This window comes from Lipotes vexillifer, unplaced genomic scaffold (assembly GCF_000442215.2).
Source record: "Lipotes vexillifer unplaced genomic scaffold, Lipotes_vexillifer_v1.1 scaffold132, whole genome shotgun sequence".
Lineage (NCBI taxonomy): Eukaryota > Metazoa > Chordata > Mammalia > Artiodactyla > Lipotidae > Lipotes > Lipotes vexillifer.
The window spans coordinates 657,282-676,988 of record NW_006782535.1 but is presented as its reverse complement, the minus strand read 5'-3'; the positions used below and the strand labels follow the sequence as shown (position 1 = coordinate 676,988).

Here is a 19,707-nt window from a genome sequence, read left to right as displayed (position 1 = left end):
GGGAAAGAAATCGCCTTACATCTTTCTAAAACGTTCGTCTTTGTGTATTTCTGACGGACAGATTCTTTTGTTAAACTTCTTTGTCCTCATGCTCAGTTCTCTTCTAGATTTTTAACAAGGTTATGATTGAGATTTTGTCCAAAAGAATATTTAAAAATACTATTGGAATAACTAAGACATGCTCATGTGAAAACTTGAAACTTGTTGATGTAGGCTTCAGGATTAATTGAAACAAAGACAAAAGTATATAGCCCTTTCCCTGGGAATGAGATGCCCCACCCAGGTGTTACCTTCGACCTAGTTTCAGGTAAAGTTGTTTGCTACAACTTTGTGGGTTTTTTTTGTTTTTTTGTTTTTTTGCTGTACGCGGGCCTCTCACTGTTGTGGCCTCTCCCGCTGCGGAGCACAGGCTCCGGACGCACAGGCTCAGCGGCCATGGCTCACAGGCCCAGCCGCTCCGCGGCATGTGGGATCTTCCCGGACCGGTGCACGAACCCGCGTCCCCTGCATCGGCAGGCGGACTCTCAACCACTGCGCCACCAGGGAAGCCCTACAACTTTGTACTGAAGGTGTGTTTGAGGTCACACAGCAGCAGTCTGTCATCTTAGCTGGTCACCTGTGCTCCTGACTCCGTGGTGAGCTGGAAGTGGTAGGTAATGATGTAGTATTTACTGACTGACTCAATCAGTTCTTGAAGTCAGTTTATTCATGTTTTTGCCAGAACTTGCCGTTTAAAGAAGTTGAGAGACAGTAAGTAATTAAAAAGTCATTTAGGAGATGAATAACTATTCTCTGAATATCTTGTAGGTTCTTATAAGCAGAGAATGTCAAATTCTACTCTGATGTTATGATTCTATTTAATTTCTCCTGGCAGACAGTGTCTGCGTTCACCTTCTGTGTTCCATTGTAGAGCCTGGCCAGCTGTCCTGTGGGTGAGTGGTTAGTCCCTTCTGCATGCAGGCTGCTTTCCACTGTGGAGAACTAGACTTCCCTTCAGGTCTTTGGGTGTCTCATTGTCTAGATCAGCACCATCCAGTAGAAATATAATGTGAGCCACATTTGTTTTTTTAAAACTTCCTAGAAACTACATTAAAAAAAAGTGAAAAGAAACATGAAGTTAATTTTAATAATACATTGTCTTTAACCTAGTGTACCTATAACGTTCTTATTTCAACGTGTAGTTAACATTAAAATATTATTGACGTTACTTTGTCTTTTCACATTAAGTCTTTAAAATCTGGTGTGTGTTTCTCACACTCGCAGCCACCTCTCACTGAATCAGCTACACTGGTAGCACTCAGCAGCTCACAAGGCAGGCGGCCCCACATTGGACCACGCGAGTCTAGGTCACTGGAGAGGCTGGGGGTGGGCAGTCAGCTTGGAATTAAATGGGGTTAGCATTTGTCAGGTACAAAGTAGGTGCCTAGGCGTTTCATATGTGCTGTATCGTCTAATCCTCCCAGATGTCCTGCGGAGGAGGTGGTGCTTTCCCCATTTTGCAGCCGAGGAGATGGACACTTGAGGTGGTGAGGAGGTCTCGGGTCACAGCCCAGCGGGTGCGAACCAGCGTTTGCGTTCTGCCGGGCACGCTGTGCCCGGGCTGGACTAGGTGAACTGAGGATCGCAGGGCAGTCCTCTTAGCCTGACTCCTAGCAGGGGTTCTCAGGGGAGCTTGGTTGGTGGCAGGGCTGGCCTTGTGGGCATGTCACTGAGTCGTCATGTGGAGCCCCGCGCTGGGTCTAATGCTCTGCTGTCCCCCTCTGACAAGCTCTGCAGTTTCAGTTTGCGCTGGGCCTCCCCTGGTGGTGGTGCTCTTAGAGGAGCCCGAGAGGTGGCGAGAATGAGTGGTGGCCCCTGAGTGCCCACTGCATCCTGGGCCCTGCCCCGTAGACGCGGGTCAGCTCGCTCAGTCTTCAAGCAGCTCTCTCAGGTTGGATCGTTCTGCCCGCGCTGTGACTAGGAAACCAAGGCGCTGGCGTGTAGGGTGCCTGCCTACGTCCACGGCTAGTGAACGTGGAGCAGCCCGCCGTCCCGCTCATCAGAGGCCTCCTGAACAGTGACACCCCTTAAGAAGCTTCCCGAAGAGGTTCAGGAACAGAGCAAGGCGGAATTAAGGGTGAAATGGGAAAAGTGGAGGTGGCTCGGATATTTTAAGCTCCTGTCACTTGTTGTATTGATGAGGCTAAAGCCCCAGGCTGGTCCCAGTGAGCTGTGTCCCTGACCTGGGCTGGAGGAGACGGAGGAACGAGGCTGAGATGGGATGCGGCAGCTTGGCCCGTGTCCGTCCCTGCCGCGAGGGCACCTCCTCGTTTCTCGTGCACTGAGGTTCAGTGCAGCTTCCAAGGCAGCCGCCATTCCTCCCGCCTGTCAGTAATAATGACAGGAAGCAACACACGGACCTGGGGCTGCTTTTCCAAAGGGTCCTTTTGAGGACCGTTGACCACTGTTGGGTGGTGGAGGGTGGGAGGCAGGAGAACTGTGGGGTGAAAGGGGAGGACGGCTCTCTTGGAGGAATTGGAATCATGTCTCTTCACTTTGTGTCTGACTCTTCAGAGCCTCCAGGAAGGGGCTCGGCTAGAGGCTGGGTGTTGGGCTGGGCACGTATCCGCGTCCTGCAAAGCCAGGGTTGCAGTCTTCAGTGAAGCTTCTCCCTCCTCATCCAGCCCACTGGCCTGGGAACCTTGAGGGCACTGTGAATACACGTGGGTCCCAGTGCTGGCATGCATAGGCACTCAGGTCAGACCTGTGTTGAATGCGTGAGACCAAGGATGAACAAGATGGACGGGACAGCAGTAAGGTTTAATCCGTTAATGTTCACTTTATCCATGTGAGCGATTGTGCCTCCATCTTTTTAGCTCATGTTGCAGGGTTCTGATGTGTCGTTCAGACGTGCTTCATGGGAATGGACTGTCCTTTTGCAGGAAGGATGGTCTCAGTCGTGGCCAGCTGCCGAGGAGGTGCCAGCATATAGGACAGGTGCATTCAGGACGCTCTGTAGGGCTTTGAAGGTAGACACCCTGCTGGTCTCCACTCTTGGGTCAGACCTCAATTTGGATGTCCATGAATTGGGTTTGTATGAGGGCAGATCCCCAGAAGATGTCTGGAAACGTTCGGGGCAGATAAGGACTCGTAGCCCCTTTCGGACTCAGTTTCTTCTTCTGTAAAATGCGACTTTGAAAAGGATAATCTGTAGACCTTGGAATTGGTCTGTGTGATCATCTGAGAGGCAGAAGATAAGACACCGCCACACCTTTATTTCAGTTTATTGTGTTGATAATGGTTAGCTTGTCGCTTTCGAGGGGCATTTATTAGTAAAATTCTAGTTGTTTCACCTTTCCACAGCTGCTCAGTTTGTCAGAGCTCCCTCTTGGAGCTCCTTCACACAAGGTGCTCATTTAAGAAGGAGGCTACTGGGCTTCCCTGGTGGCGCAGTGCTTGAGAGTCCGCCTGCCGATGCGGGAGGCGCGGGTTCGTGCCCCGTTTCGGGAGGATCCCGCGTGCCGCGGAGCGGCTGGGCCCGTGAGCCGTGGCCGCTGGGCCTGCGCGTCCGGAGCCTGTGCTCCGCAAATGGGAGAGGCCACAGCAGTGAGAGGCCCGCATAACGCAAGAAAAAAAAAAAAAAAAAAAAAAAAAAGAAGGAGGCTACTTTGCTAATGACCAGCCTGCGCCAAAGATGGTGCTTTAAAATGAGGGGCTTCCCTGGTGGCGCAGTGGTTGAGAGTCCGCCTGCCGATGCAGGGGACATGGGTTTGTGCCCCGGTCCGGGAAGATCCCACATGCCATGGAGTGGCTGGGCCCGTGAGCCATGGCCGCTGAGCCTGCGCATCCGGAGCCTGTGCTCCGCAATGGGAGAGGCCACAACAGTGAGAAGCCCACGTACATCAAAAAAAAAAAAAAAAAAAAAAAAATGAGGACGTGCTTAGCTGAGCAGTAGCTGCAGCATCGTGGCATGCCAGCGGGTCTGTTAGTTTCACCTTGTGACCTGAATTGAGCCTGAAGGCAGCTTCTGATCCTGTGGAGTCACGTGTCGGTTACTCTGAGTCATTTGGAAGAGTATCTGGAACAGCTCTTGTGTATCCCAGGGAGTGATGTCCGGCTTCCAGTGCGGATCCGAGGCTAGGAGCCCACTGCCCACCTCACTGAGCCGAGAGGGGAGAATTGATCCTGGAAGTGCTTTCTTTAGTACTGCAGGGTAGCAAAAGCATCTCCTGACTTGTTTAAAAAAAAAAAAAAAAAAAACCTTACATTTTTCTAAGATCAATAGAAGTACTTTCATTCCATTCACTATTGTTTGCAGTGTTGTACTAAGTCTCCTATCAGCTGGAATGAGAAGGTGCCTCAGTTTCTGCCAAAGGGAGAACTGAGTCGAGAGTCTAGATCTCTTACAGGAGTTTTGGTTTCAGTGGGTTTATAGCTACTCTGCTGTAAAATTGATCTCAGTTCTTGCATTTTATTTGTGAGACAGCTGGTGTAGTGTGTTGGTTTTCTGTAGCTGCCTAACAAATGACCCCAAATGTAGTGGCAGAAACACTGCCATTTCCTGCCTCTCAGCTCTGCAGTGAGGCTGGCGGTCCGGTGAGCTCGGCTGGGCTCTGTGCTTGGGGTCTCACAGGCCCTGGACGGGGTGTCAGCTGGGTGGGCTCTTGGTGGGAGCCCCGGGGGGGGACATTTGTTTCCACGTGCCGAGGTGGCGCACAGGGCTGCGTTCTTGGTCCCCACCGTGTCCTCTGGCCGCACCGTGGAAGGCCGTGGGGGGGCCTGGAGCAGGGCGGGCAGCTGTGTGTTGGAGAAGCCCACGTGCCGCTCTGCCGTGTGCCCTCGTCCCTCTACACGCTCTTTCTCCTGTTGCCAACTGCTCATGGCCCAGTGGCCTTTCGGAAGCGACTCAGGTAGAGCAGCTGCTGTTGGACGCTGCGTTCTGCCTGCACGTGGGGAGAGTCCTGAGCTGGTGTGACTGCCTGTTTCTCTGGCCGTAGGAAATTCTAGTCACTTGGGGTCCTGCCTTTTGACCTCACTCCCCTCTTTTACTTCCTATTTCCCACCTTTTTTAAGTCCAGTAAAACAGACTTCTTTGAATATCTTTTAGCTGTCACTTTTCTATTGATACTTTCATTTTAAAACAAATCAAGAAAATCCCCATTGGTCTTGCTGGAAGGGGACCCCTTTTCCTGGCAGGCATTTCCCCATTGGTCTCGCAGGAAGGCGCAGCCCCTTCGCCCCGTTGCCCTAAAGCAGTTTGTGTCCCTGAGGAGTTCCCTTAAGTCCTGGGAACCAGCGAGCGGAGAGATTCCCAGTGAATAATTACAGATCAGAGCAAATCTCGAGGCCTTTCAGACCGTGTTTAGATGTGAAGATCTGCATTTTGTATGTTTTAAAAAATGAACTTCCTTAGCCAGAATATGCATTTCTGACCTAATTTGTCCCCAGTTTTGGACTCAGTTTATTTGGTGTGTATTGGGTATTTTCCCTGGTAGCTTAGAGAAAGTGCCTGGGCCTTGAGCTGAGAAGGGAAGGGCCTCACTCCCTCCGACCATTAGTATCTTCCACCGTGCTCTGGGGTTAATGACGTGCGGGCACGTGCTCTTCAGGAAGACTAATAGGTAGATCGTGGTGCCCGCTTGGGCTGTAGACTGTGGAGCTTTTAAGGTAGTGATTCCAGCGTCCCCTTGGAGAGTATCTGATTTAATTAGTTCGTGTTTAAAGCTGACCTGGCGGGCCCTTTAAATGAGGGTTTGGTGACATCAGGCGCGGTCTGGCCGGGAGAGGGAGCCGCGTGTTTTCCCCAAGCTTGCCTAAGGGCCAAGGGGCCTGGCCAGCTGAGGAGACAGAGAGGCAAGTCTGCTTCCCTCTGGACTTCTTGTGGCAGACTCAGGCCAGCCTGGCTGTGCCGGGCATTTGAGGGAAGTTGGTGTGGCCGCAGTTGAAGTGACGGGGGCCTGTCAGGACCGCTGGTTTGAGTCCTTGTTCCATGAGACCTTTACAGGAAAACTGTGGATGGTGAGTGGAGTCTTCGCTGTATACGTAAAAGTGAAGCCAGAGTGGCGAGGGGATGCGAGAGAGAGCCTCATAATCTGCCCGCTCCCCGCCTTTTTTTTTTTTTTTTTTTTTTGGGGACGCGGGCCCCCCCTTAGCCTATGGAATCAGAATATTTGAGAGTGGGCCCCAGGACTCTGCATTTTTAAAAAACTCTCTGGGTGATTCTTTTTGTTTTTTGCGGTACGCGGGCCTCTCGCTGCTGTGGCCTCTCCCCTTGCGGAGCACAGGCTCCGGACACGCAGGCTCAGCGGCCATGGCTCACGGGCCCAGCCACTCCACGGCACGTGGGATCCTCCTGGACTGGGGCACGAAACCGCGTATCCTGCACTGGCAGGCAGACTCTCAGCCACTGCGCCACCAGGGAAGCCCTGCCCCCCTTTTCTTTATTTTGAGAGGTTTAAAACTAGCAGAAAGGCAGGAAGACTAGTGTAAGTGCCCTGTGCCCTCACTCCATCGTTGTGCAGACATTGCTTCACTAGCCATTTAACCCGTGTGCACGCTTCATGCCACTGGCCTCTGGATGCGCTCAGCACGTGCATTTATACAACGGGGACCTCCTCCTGTGCAACCACGTCCTGCTGGCACAGCCCAGACACTGTACACTGTTCTAGGGATGCCGTCTCAGACGCGGTCCCAGTGGTCTTCAGGTGACCTTTGTGGCTTTTCTTTAAACACAAGCGCCAAACAGAGGTCTCGCGTTGCATTCAGTTTGTCGTGTCTCGTTGGTCTCTGTAGTTTCCAGAACGGTTCCTCCACCGTTATCCTTGATAACTTGCACGTTTTTGAAGAATCTGGGATTGTTATCATGTAGGGTGCCCCACAGTCTGGACAGGCTCTGATTCAGGTCAAACGTTTTAGGCAGGAATTCTGCACCGGTGCTGTTCTGTGTTCCCGTGGGTCGTATCAGACCTGTGATGTTGACGTGCTCCGTGCTGCCGGTGCTGAGTTCCGTCACTTGGCTAAGGTGACGTCCGCCAGGTCTCTCCGTTGTGAAGGTGCCCTTTCCCTTTGTACTTGCCATGCAGTCTGTGGGGCGGAACCCCAGAGCCCTTCGCCTGGGGCTCCTTCCTCTCGGGGTTGCCCGATGGGGACTTGCAGCGTGAGGCTGCCTTTGGGACCTCAAGCTCTGGTCAGGGAGGGACGTTTGAGGGCGGTGTTGGGATCTAAGCTAGAAAGTTGTGTATATTTTGGCACGTGGGAGAGGAGAAAATGTTACCTCTGCTTTCCAGAATCTGAAGACCGGTACTGTTTACGAACTTAGTCATTCACTTCTGAGCTCTGCATACCTATGTACAAACTTCCCATACTTTTGTAGATACTGTAGTTTTTACAAATGGAAAGTTTGTGGCAACCATCCATGGAGCAAGTCTGTTGGTGCTGTTTTTCCGACAGCATTTCCTCACTTCATGCTCACTTCATATCTCTGTGTCGCATTTGGGTAGTTCTCAACGTATTTCATACTTTTCCATTATTATATCTGTTATGGTGATCTGTGATTAGTGATCTTTGTTACTATTGTAATTGTTCTGGGTTATCACAAACCACACCCATGTAAGATGGCAGAACTTAATAAATGTTGTGTGTGTTCTCACCACCCCACCAACCAGCTGTTCCCCCATCTCTCCCTCTCCTCCAGCCTCCCTGCCCCCTGAGGCACAACAATATTGAAATTAGGTCAGTTAATAACCCTACAGTGGCCTCTTGAGTGTTCAAGTGAAAGGAAGAGTTGCACATCTCTCACTTTAATTCTAAAGCTAGACATAATTAAGCTTAGGAAGCTGTGTCAAAAGCTGAGATAGGCTAAAAACTAGGCCTCTTGCACCAAACAGTTAGCCAAGTTGTAAATGCAAAGGAAAAGTTCTTGAGGGAAATTAAAAGTGCTACTCCAGTGAACACACAAATAAGAAAGCAAAACAGCCTTATTGGTAATATGGAGAAAATTTTAGTGAGCTGGATAGAAGATGAAACCAGCCACAACGTTCCCTTATGCCAAAGCCTAATCTAGAGCAACTCCCTCTCTTTAATTCTATGAAGGCTGAGAGAGGTGAAGCTACGGAAGAAAAGTTTGAAGCTGGCAGAGGTTGTTGCTTCATGAGGTTGAAGGAGAGAAGCCATCACCCTAACATAAAAGTACAAGGTCAAGCAGCAAGTCCTGATATGGAAGCTGCAGCAAGTTATCCAGAAGATCTAGCTAAGGTAATCAGTGAAGGCGGCTACACTACACAACAGATTTTTAATGTAGATGAAACAGCCTTCTATTGGAAAAAGATGCTATCTAGGACTCTCATAGCTAGAGAGGAGAAGTCAGTACCTGGCTTCAAAGGTCAGACTGCCTCTTTCATTAGGGGCTAATGCAGCAGGTGACATTAAGTTGAAGCCAGTGCTCATTTACCGTTCTGAAAATCCTAGGGCCCTTAAGAATTATGCTGAACTACTCTGCCTGCGCTCTGTAAATGGGACAACAAAGCCTGAATGACAGTACGTTTGTGTATAACATGGTTTACTGAATATTTTAAGCCTACTCTTGAGACCTACTGCTCAGAAAGATTCCTTTCAAAATGTTACTGCTCATTGACAATGTACCTGGTCACCCAAGAGCTCTGATGGAGATATACAATGAGATTAATGTTGTTTGCATGGTGCTAATGCTATATCCTTTCTGCAGCCCATGGATCAAGGAGGAATTCCAACCTTTAAGTCTTATTATTTAAAGAGTGCGTTTTGTAAGGCTACAGCTGCCACAGATGGTGATTCCTCTGATGGATCAGGGCAGAGTCAGTTGAAAACCTTCTGGAAAGGATTCACCATTCCGGATGCCATTAAGAACGTTTGTGATTCATAGGAAATTTAACAGAGTTTGGAAGAAGTTGATTCCAACCCTCATGGATGACTTCAGGGGGTTCAAGACCTCAGTAGAGGAAGGAACTGCAGATGAGGTGGGAACAGCAAGAGAACTAGAACTAGAAGTGGAGCCTGAAGATGGGACTGAGTTGCTGCCATCTTACAATAAAACATTAACGGACAAGGAGCTGCTTCTTAGGGATGAGCAGAGGAAGTGGTTTCCTGAGATGGAGTCTTTTCCTGGTGAAGAGGCTGTGAAGATGGTTGAAATGACACCGAAGGATTTAGAATATGATGTAAACTTAGTTGATACAGCAGCGGCAGGGTGTGTGAGGACTGACTCCGATTTTGAAACAAGTTCCACTGTGAGTAAAATGGTATCAGACAGCACCGCATCCTGCAGAGAGATCGTGAAAGGAAGAGTCAGTCGACGTGGCAGACTTCATTGTTGTCTTATTTTAAGAAATTGCAGCAGCTGCCCCAGCCTTCAGCAGCCACGGACCACCCTGAAAAGTCAGCAGCCATCAGTGTCGAGGCCAGACCCTCCACCAGCAAAAGATTACGACTAGCTGAAGGCTCAGATGATGGTTGGCATTGTTTAGCTATAAAGTATTTTAAAATTAAGACATGCACCTTTTTTTCTTAGACATAATGCTGTTGCACACTCAACAGACTGCAGTATAAACATAACTTATTTGCTCTGGGAAGCCAAAAAATTCATGGGACCCTATTGTGATATTTGCTTTATTGCGGTGGTCTGGAACTGAACCTGCAATATCTCCAAGGTGTGCCTGTCAAGGCCTTTAAAGCCGCATAGCAGCTTGCTGACTGGCTCCTAAGTACCGAAGCAGCCACAAGGCAGTGTTGCCAGGTAGATGCAGTGAGCCCCGGTACACAGAGGAGAAATGAGATGTGGGGAGGTGAGGGAATATGTCTGATCTCTAATAGTCACTAAGGGGCAGACTTGGTACTTGAATTCAGGTTTACAGAGATTCCAGAACTTACACATTTAGAACTAAAGGTCAGCTGGAAGAAGGGGACGGCGGCCCTCCAGTTGGTGGAAGCTCCATTAAGAGGGAAGACGGTGGGCACCTGGGCATTTGATCTTCTCTAGGGAACCATTGAATGTAGTGTCTATAATTTCATGCAATTTGAATTTGTAATAAATGTGTTAATGTAGGTATAAATAATCTGCACCATGCAACTGAAGAGGGAATTTACTTAAGATTTAGGGGGTTTAGTTGCAGAATGTTAATTTTCTGCATATCCCTCCATCATTTTGGATGTAATATGTAACTCAGTTAAAGCTATTCAGTGTACTGAAAGATTTGTAACTGGAGAATAAAGAAATTAGAACCCATGGCCCACTAGCAACTTTATTTAAAGCCTGAATAAATTCTGTCCTTGTTGCATTTGTTAACCGCTTATCTCTTACTTAGTGGTGAATTTATTAAAAATTCAGATTGCACAACAACTGTCTGGATTTTGTGTGTGTGTACTGGTTGTGATGTAAAATGCATTCTCTATTGAGGATCATGGTCAGGAATTTGAAGCGCATCAGTCAAATGGCGTTGTTTGGAGGACCAGGAAGGACAAGGCAGCTCAGGGGATGGGATGTATGTATAGGGAGAGTCTCATGTTGCTCCAGCTTCAGATTTGACATCTCTTTGCCAAGAGAAGACCTGGAAACTTCCCTTCTCGTTTTCCAGCATCTTGTTGAAATCTTACTTTAGAACCGGCCCTGGGAGTGGAGAGTTTGACTTCACATGTGACTGGAGCGTTCCTAGGATGACTGGTACACAGCTCAGATAGGATGAGGTGGTGGATCCTTCAACCAGAGCATTTATTGGGTAGAATGTGTTATAGGAGACTGAAGAGTAAGTTTCTATTTCATTGTGAGTGTAGAACAGGGAGGGACGTGTTTTTCCAGGTGCTGTTAGTCTGCACAGGATTTATGACGACATTCCCTGAGCCTTGTTCTGAGGAGACACAGAGGCACAGCATGTGTCTGCCAGAAGCATCGTGGAGCGTTGTATGGCTCATGAAATGAATACACGTAACTGGGATACGGGGCAGTGACTGTAAGTCCTGCAGGAGGGATGGTGACATGGGGTTCGGATTTAGAGAGAGAAGGAGAGACCCTCCAGTTGGCCAGGTTGGGTGCCCCTGGGTGGGTGGGGCCTGCCGCTGCTTCCTGCTTCCTCCAGGCTTCTCAGGTTGATTTGTGGAGTTGAACCAACAAAACGTCCTAAAATTGATGAACTGTCCTAAAGAGAAATTAAAGGGGAATTGTGGCATTCCGGTTCCTAACTGCTTGGGGGTATGTGATGACCTTGAACTTTGACGGGAAAATTTTAGCGTTCTCTTGGAGATCATAATAGGCTTGGAAGGGAGTGCTCAGACTAGATAGACAAGTACCCAAACGTTTGAGAAAACTTTTTATTAAGAGAAATTGGGCCCAGCACTGGGGACTCAAATATAGCCCTACAAGGTGGAATTAAGACCAGTAAGTGGCGAAGAATTCTAGGGAGACAACGTGCGTTGTCCTCATATTATGGCGTCGTGTTTGTGCTGGCAAGCTTTAGTAAACAGTACTTATTTTGGAATCAGTGCACAATGTACACGTTCTGGAAACAGGAAGTTAGATAGAGAAAGGCAGAGAGAGACGCAGCATTTTTACGGCCTTCAGGTAGAAGTACCGGCGCCTGATTTTCAGAAGAAACCAAAGATGTTCTGGCTGAAAATATTTGGTCACAGCTGAATTTTTCTTGGCTTTATTTCTCTATGAAATGGTCTCCATCTGGATGTTGTGATCTTGCATCTACCCTGAAGTCTCATGTCAAGCACCATCTACGATTCTGACTTTCCTGGTCGCTCAGGCTTCCTTTGAACGTCTCGTGCGTGTGGTGAAAGTCCAGCTTGCGCAGCATTGGATAGTTTGTGACGTCCTTGAACTTCCTCGTTTCCTCGCTATAATGTTAGCTCATTCTTTCAGAGCCCTTTCGTTTGTACCCGTGAAATCCTCTTGTAAGCCGGCTCCTCCTGTCTGTCCTGCTCTGGCTTCCTTTAGATCCGCATGAAAGGACAGGACTTGGCACCCGTGCCCTGAGTCCTCACAGTCCCTCTGTGTCCCACATTTTACTAACTGCACTGTTCGGTGATTCTTAATTTTTCAGTAGCTACCTTTATAAATAATGAGCCAGAAGCCTGTATCTCTTGATTTATCGTCTTAGACTTTACTCCTGTCTGAAAGCTGAGGAACTCAGTGTGACTCTGCGGGCCCCTGTGGGCAGGGCCGAGGGAGGGCACTTTGTTAAGGCCTTGGTAGGGTGGGCCGTGTTTCCTGCGGGCTTTGGTGGGGGGTTGGTTACTGTCTAGAAGTTTCCTGTCTGCCGGGCTGCTCCTGTCCTGGTGCTCTGGCCGGAGAGGGCAGGCTTCTCCCGGCGCTTTGTTAGTCTGCACCCTTTGGTGTGTCTGGATTGCAGGCTTCTCCAGCACCCAGTCTGGGGGAGCAAAAAGAAGATGCAGAGAACCCACTGCCATATTGTTTCTCAGGTCTTGAAGCCCGTGGGCAGTTGGCCTGTCGTGTCCAGCACTGTCTTGTCTTACGTTTGTTTTACATGGACGCCCAGGGCTTTTCGCTGCACTGAGGCGGAGGAATAGGAGAGTGTGTCTGCCGCATCTTGTTCGGAGCCGGAACTCACCTGTCCTCCTCTTTACTATTCTGTCAAGCGTGTCCCTGGTTCCTCTTCCTGTTTGTGAATACGGGCCCAGTAGCTGATGGGAGTGTAAAGCCACGTAGGCGGTGGGATGCCTTCACCGTAGGGGCGTGGCTGGGAGCAGGCAGGGGAACTGTGGGTGATGCCCATGAGCAGGGTGGAGGGGTGGACTGTCCCTGCATCCCATTTCCTTGCCCCCCTCCAGCTCGGGGACAGTTCAGGCTTTATTGTGGTTAGAGCTCCTAGGGTATTTCATTTTTGTTTCCTCCTATCAGTGCCTGTTACGTGGGTCTAGCAGCACCTCAAGTTTGTCACTTACTTTGGGAAGCCAGTGCAGGCAGCAGACTCTCCTCGGTGGGGTCTGGAAGCTTGGCCTCTCCTAGAGGAAGGGGCTGCTGTGCTGCGGTTTACTGCGTGCTGTTCTCCTGCCCTGGTGCTGGAGGACTCTCCGCACTGTTCCCCCAGGCTCCTCACAGGTGCTGTTAGAGCACTTCTTGATCATGCAGAGCCCGTCTGTTTCCTGTCCTCAAGGATTCCCTAAGCCTCACTGCGACTGCTCATGGCTTCTCCGCTCCCCGCTTTAGCACTGCAGTGGAGTCTTTTATTACTGTTTTTTTTTTTTTTAATACTTAATCATGCCAACTCGTCTCATGTTAAGTTCCTGCCCTCCAGCCTCAAGTGCTGTTGGGCATTCATACTACATCAGACCACACTCCTTAACACACTCACTTTCCACTCACCCAGATACTTTCTTTTTTCTTAATAAAGTATGTTTGGTTATATACTAGATATATTAAAAAAATTTTTCTTTCTATTTATTTATTTATTTGGCTGCGTCGGGTCTTAGTTGTGGCACTCAGGATCTTCATTGCAGCATGCGGGATCTTCTGCTGCAGCATGCAGGCATGTGGGCTTCTCTCCAGTTGTGGCTCGTGGGCTCCAGAATGCGTGGGCTCAGTAGTTGTGGCTCGCGGGCTTAGGCCCCATGGCACGTGGGATCTTAGCTCCCTGACCAGGGATTGAACCCATGTCTCTGGCATTGGAATGCAGATTCTTAACCACTGGACCACCAGGGAAGTCCCGTTTATTACTATTTTTTTTAAAGCCTGCCTTTTCTGTTATTTCAGTGGAACCTTGGGAGGAATGGGAGGTTATGCATGTGTGCAGTTTACTGACTTGAAATGTTTCTCAAAGTCTGGGTTTTATAACTACTTGTTTTGAGTATTAAAGTTAATGCAAGGTACTCATTGCCCTTTTGGCTCTCTATGTTAGCACCTAAACTAATCGTCAGCCTAAGTAGTTGCTGTGACCTGCCCAGACCCTCTCTGTCTGGCGACTGTATGGCTGTCCTCTGCAGGCTTGCCTCACTGTCCCTAGGAGTCAGACTAAGAGCCCATGGTGGGCTGAAGGGGTGCTGTGCCTGTGCCAGCTGGCTCTGGGACCCGTGGGCCCATGGGTGCTGCCCCACTGACCCATGTGTGTGGCAGGGGGAGCAGCAGTGACTGATCAGGTTGAATTCTTTGCTCTCCTGTGGAACCTGTCATACCGTGTTTTGGAGCCTCATTTTTCCCCTTTAGAAAATAAGAGTGACATGAAATCTGCAGCATAGCACCCAGGGGATGCGTCAGGGGATGCTTCATCCTCTTCTTCCCCACCTGGTGATGACTGCTTGGGATGATTTGCTCCTTTACGGTGGACGGAGACGTAGCAGCCCTTTCATTGCATCAGTCATCTTGCCTCGCTTCTCAGGACTTTGTTCTCCCTTCCGCCCCAACCCTTCCTGGAAACTACCTAAAATATTTGGTATCTCTTTTCTTGTATAAGTGGTCCCTGTCCTAGTGTTTTGGCGTTGCTACAGTGGAATCCACAAAATTGAATATGATTTAATTGTCATTTTAAACTAAAAGAAATGGGGGGGGGCACATTGGGTGAAAGTGCTGTGTATTGATAGAATCCGTCATCAAACTTTAATTTTATCCCTAGGGCGTAGGAGTAGGTGGAATTAAGTACAAAATCTACAGAAGCCAAGGAGGCGAGAATTCCCTGCTGGATCCCTGTTTTCCACTTGTCTATCCCCAACAATGTGGACCATTTGCATTAAACTTAAATAGCACAACTTACTTAAGATTCGTCTTTACTCATCTTGTTCTAAAATCACAGATTCCATCTGACAATGTGATAGGACAAGATTATATTTTTAAACTTCGAGAACCACACTCCAGAACTGTGCCCAAAGTAACAATTTCTTGTGTCAGAAATAGCTTCCTCATGAACTCTTCTGAGGAGCTGACCTGGCTGCTTGCATTTGGAATATTAAGGCTGCATGAGCTGAGAAAGTGCTTGGTTGGTCTGCCTTGTGTTGGTGAGGGGTCTCTCCATTAGTACTGGGGTGGGGGAAGGAAGACTTCTCCACATTGCCTGGTATGTTCTCCTTGGGTACACCCAGGGGCGTCATCAGCTGGTGGTGACATCATTTAGGGGTGAGTCATCTACTTTTGCATTGGTATCAGTGTGGCCAGCTGGGTCAGAGTCCGTTGTGGTTGTGATGTCTGGGTTCTGTGAAGGCCAGGTCGCTGTGATTGCTGATGAGACTCTGGGGCGGTGGTGGTAACAGCTCATTACCACTGTGTCATCCTTTACTGGATCCGTTGGTCTGTCCTGCTGCTGCGCAGGGTTGCCTTACCTGCCTGCACCAAGTCACATGCGTGTGCAGGTTGCCAGGAGGCTTTTGCACATGATCGCCTGGGCCTTGCGCAGCTCGCCTTGCCGCTCTGCCTCTGGCCACATGGCTGTGACTCAGGCAGGGCCAGCCAGGTGCAGCGGAGGTGGTGGACTGGTTGGCTGTGGCCTGGAGCTGCTGGCAGCCGTGTTACCTCACGAGCCAGGACATTCCTGAAGCTGCAGCCCGCGCAGAGGCAAAGCCGAGTCAGGAGACGGCCTGAAGCTTCCGACTTCAGTGCTTGTGGTCCTTGCCATTCTTGACTTGTTAGTTATGAGAACCAGTAATTTCCTCTTTTGTTTAAGCCAGTTTGAGTTGGGTTTCACTTGCTTACAGTTGGAAGGTTCCTGACCAGCAAGATCTTTGTTACGTGAAGCATGGCACACTCTGTGTTGTGCAGTGAAGTTTGCTTTCCTGCCGTGTTGTGTGGAGGGTCGTGCTGATTCCCAGCACTGCCTGCGCGTCTGGACTCCCAGGTGACGCAGCTAACGGAGGCTGCGGGTAGGGGAGCCTTTCAGACGGACGTGGTCGCCGTCCTCCCGTTACCCTGCTAGGGCGGGCTTCTGCCCCTCTTTGTCAGGAGTGCCAGCGCTCTGCCTAGTGGCTGCGACATTTGATGGGCCCAGTTAGAAGGGAGGGCAGCTGGATTTGGGGAGCAGAGTGTGGCGCAGGAAGCAGGACTCCCGTAGGGGTGGGCAGGCGGCTGGTTGCCCAGCAGGGCCACCCCTCCCTCCTGAAGGTGGGGCGTGGCCCCTGCCCCCGAGTGGAGCAGTCTGGAGCGCTGGCCACGCCATTCCTGCAATGCAGGCCCCAGGGCTTCCTTCCCTCTCCTGTTCTCGCTGCCCATCACTGGCTCTGGGGCCTTGTCCGTGCCGAGAGGACACAGCCGTGCGGTGAGCTGTCGTTCCAGAGCCTCAGCCCCGGGAGCTGTCAGGCTGGCAGTGGACACCTGGGCCCTCCCCGTGGGAGACTGAGCCATGTCCCCGCCAGGTGGCTCTGGGCTCCTCTGACACCCAGACCACCTGTGCTTAGGCCTCTGAGTTTTAGGGTGACTTGTTATGTGGACGGGATGACCTGGAGGTTACAGGTGGCGCTGTGCTCTGGTCTCCCTCCATCTCCTGAGCCCGGCTTCCTTCCTGGCTCTCATGGCATCTGCTCAAGGTTGCTGATAAACGGGGAGGGGAGAGGAAGTCTTCTGAGCGAGAATGAGCTCTTTCAGGGCAAGCATGGAGGCATTTGTGTCTTTTCTTGGAGATTTCTGTAAAGCAGCAGCCTTTAGCAGTTACGTGATGACCGTCTTTAGAATTTGGGAGGGAGGGAAGAACTTTGTTTGCTATGGAGTGATAGGTACTTTTTGGGGAGGAGTCTTATTCTGAATAACGGGGAATTCTGTGACTCAGCCTAAGAGGTTTTAACTTGTACCATTTCGTGTTAAAATGGTCCAGCTTTACATGAGCTGACTGCTTCACTTTAATACCGTTTTGTTCCTGCTTGTTGTTTGGAGATGTACTCTCCCCTTCAAGAGCCAGTTCAGTTAGGGAGAATGTGGGATGTAGATGTATCGCCAGCTCTTGCCAGGTGGTGCTGTGTTAGCCAGCAGCCCCCTCGTCTCCGCGGCTGACAACACTGAAGGTGTATCCTGCCCGTCTTGTTGGCTGCAGAGACGGGGTTGCTCTGCTCCGAGTGTCCTCTTTATTCTCGGGTCCAGGCTGGTGGGGCAGCTCCAGTGTGGGCCTTGCCATGCTCACTTAAAGGAAAAGACCGGGGAGGCTGTCTGAAACGCCTGAAGGCTCCTAAAGCTTCGCTTGGGGCCTAGCACGCATTGTCCTGCTCAGAGCGGGTACGTGTGCTCACAGCTCGTTGGCCGGAACCCATGGGAAGGCGTGGCAGTGGGTGGGGACGCACACCCCTCTTTAGGGGTGACCTGGAGTTAGAGGAAGTTGGGGGACTTCCCTGGTGGCACAGTGGTTAAGAATCTGCCTGCCAATGCAGGGGACATGGGTTCGAACCCTGGCCCGGGAAGATCCCACATGCCGCGGAGCAACGAAGCCCGTGTGCCACAACTACTGAGCCTGCGCTCTAGAGCCCGCGAGCCACAACTCCTGAGCCCAAGAGCCACAACTACTGAAGCCTGCGTGCCTAGAGCCTGTGCTCTGCAACAAGAGAAGCCATCGCAATGAGAAGCGTGCATACCGCAACAGACAGTAGCCCCTGCTCACCACAGCTAGAGAAAGCCCGCACACAGTAGCGAAGACCCAGTGCAGCCACAAATAGATAAATAAATAAATTTTAAAAGAATAAAAAAAGGAAGTTGGAAAATAGTGTGATGAACGTGAACTTTCTGGATTGATCAGCATCAGTTCTTATCTTGTGCCCTGGAAGCCTCTTTATTTTACAACATTATTGGTGATGCTTCCCTGAAAACCACGGCGGCTCTTTCTCCCAAAGCACAGTCATCCTCTTTCTGGCTGGAGGTTTGCACGTCTGAGAGCTCCAGCCCATGCACGTGGCTCGCCCTATTGGCCTTGCCCTGCTGGGTTGGCGCTACTGACGGGCGACACGTGTGCAGCCTCATCTTCCTCAGGCGCAGGTGAGTCCTGCTTATTTCAGGTGTTAGTTCTGGAACTAAACCTGAACATCTGGAAATGTAATATTAAGTAGAAATAAGGAATATGTCAAAATAGGATAATTTAGAGGGCTAGCAAAAGTGAAGGCTGGGAGGTTGAGTTTGGGCCAGGTGCTTGACGTTCAGGCCCAGCCCTTTTGGTGGTGTGGCACTGACAGTGTTTTCTGAGGGTCAGTGGTCAGAGCGTTGGGTGCTCTGAGGACCTGGGCCTCTGCTGGACAGACGCGGAGCGATGCCGGTGGTGGAGCTGCCGCCGCCTCTGGTGTGCACAGAGCTCTGCAGGGAGCCTCAGTGTTGCGGCGAGTGATGTGGCCACCCGCCTGAGCGTGAGCTGGGGCGCTGCTGGGGACCCGTGGAGGGCAGCACCTGCCGCTGTGCGGAGCCGTGTGGTCTGTTCTCTGCACAGGCTCTCGAGTGTTCTTCTCTGTTCCTGAGCACCCCACCTTGAGGAAGCTTTCTTTGTTTTGTCTTGTAGTTGTTTGTATTACAGAAAAAGAGAATTTTCCTTGGTAGAACGTAGTTATCAGTGGGTCAGTTTTTTCAGGAGACCTGGAGGTTTGGTGTACAAGATTGAGTATCTGTAATTTCACTCATTTTTGAACTTGGGAGGCATTGGCATGGTGCTACCTCCCGCCATTGGCGTCCTCATCCTCAGGCCTTTGTCTGTTCCTTGTTCCGTCTCAAGGATGCGAAGCCGAGGCCCAGAGGGCTTCAGTACACGGAGTAGGGCCGTAACCACGGTGGGGGGGGGGCGGGTGCGTGGGCAGCCTTCAAGCTCGGAAGGACTGTCCACCTCCTTCCCAGCTCGTCCCAACCTCGCTCCCCTTTGTGGGTGACGACGGACACTTCTCAGAAAGTATTTTTATGTCCCACTTTAAATCCTCTGGGTCCCTCTAGCCTGGTTTCCACATGGTTTGGTATTTGTTGTATTCCATTATGTAGTATTGTTTCTTTTGAAAGTAAGATATTAAAAATGAACTATAACTAATACATTTAATATTCTGAGTTTCTTTGGTAGAAAACCGGTAGCATAAGTGTGAGAATATTGGATTCGTCTACTGTACCTTTAATTCGCTTAAATATAAAAGTGAGGGTGAGTTTTTGGAAATATACGTTCCCAGTTGGGTAGATTCCAAGATCTTTGGGGTATGTGTTCCCTCTTCTCTGTGCTTATAAGGGATGGTCATGGGTGCAAGGGGGTGAGCCTGCCTGGGGAGAGGGTTCCTGACACCTTCCCTCTCTCTCCAGGGAGGTGCTTCTCACCCTTGGCTGCATGGAATCACCTGACAAGTGTTAACATTCTGATTCGGGGTCCCTTTCTTGGAGATTCTAATTTGTTGATAATTAGTCTGGGATGTGGCTTGAGTGTCTTGGTTTTCTAAGGTCCTGGGAGATCCTAACGTGCGGCCCCTCCTGAGAATCCCCTAAGGAAAGGCGTGGGAGCGTGGACCCGAGGGCCGTGGAGGGTGGGCGTGTGTGCCCTCAGCCCGAATGGCAGGTCCACGGGAGGGGCAGGCTTATCTCCTAAGCATGAGCGCCCCGGGGTCACTGTGTGCCCTGTTAATGAGACCTTCCTGTATTCCCACAGTACAGACTTTCTCTGTACCCTAAGATTTTTCTGTTTTTGCTTTTTGTTGAATAGATATCTATTTCAGGAAGTAGGCAGTTTTCTTTCTCTAGAGAAGCACCTTAGTCAAAACATTTTATTGACTCAGAATGTGCATTTTTTCCCCCTCTCGGTGGCAAGCGTTTGTCCCATCTCATTG

General features: G+C 50.2%; 1 protein-coding gene across 5 annotated transcripts in view; it reads left to right on the top strand.

Annotated features, from left to right (window-relative positions):
- ARHGEF7 (Rho guanine nucleotide exchange factor 7) overlaps nt 1-19,707 on the top strand; it is a 128,234-nt gene that overhangs the window by 35,404 nt on the left and 73,123 nt on the right. The window contains exons 4-5 of one of the 5 annotated variants that reach the window (XM_007455311.1): nt 2,349-2,366; nt 19,624-19,659. The exons of the other annotated variants lie outside the window; for them this stretch is intronic. Coding sequence (XP_007455373.1) covers nt 2,349-2,366; nt 19,624-19,659 — 54 coding nt within the window. The remainder of the gene's footprint in view (nt 1-2,348; nt 2,367-19,623; nt 19,660-19,707) is intronic. 5 annotated transcript variants of the gene reach the window in all.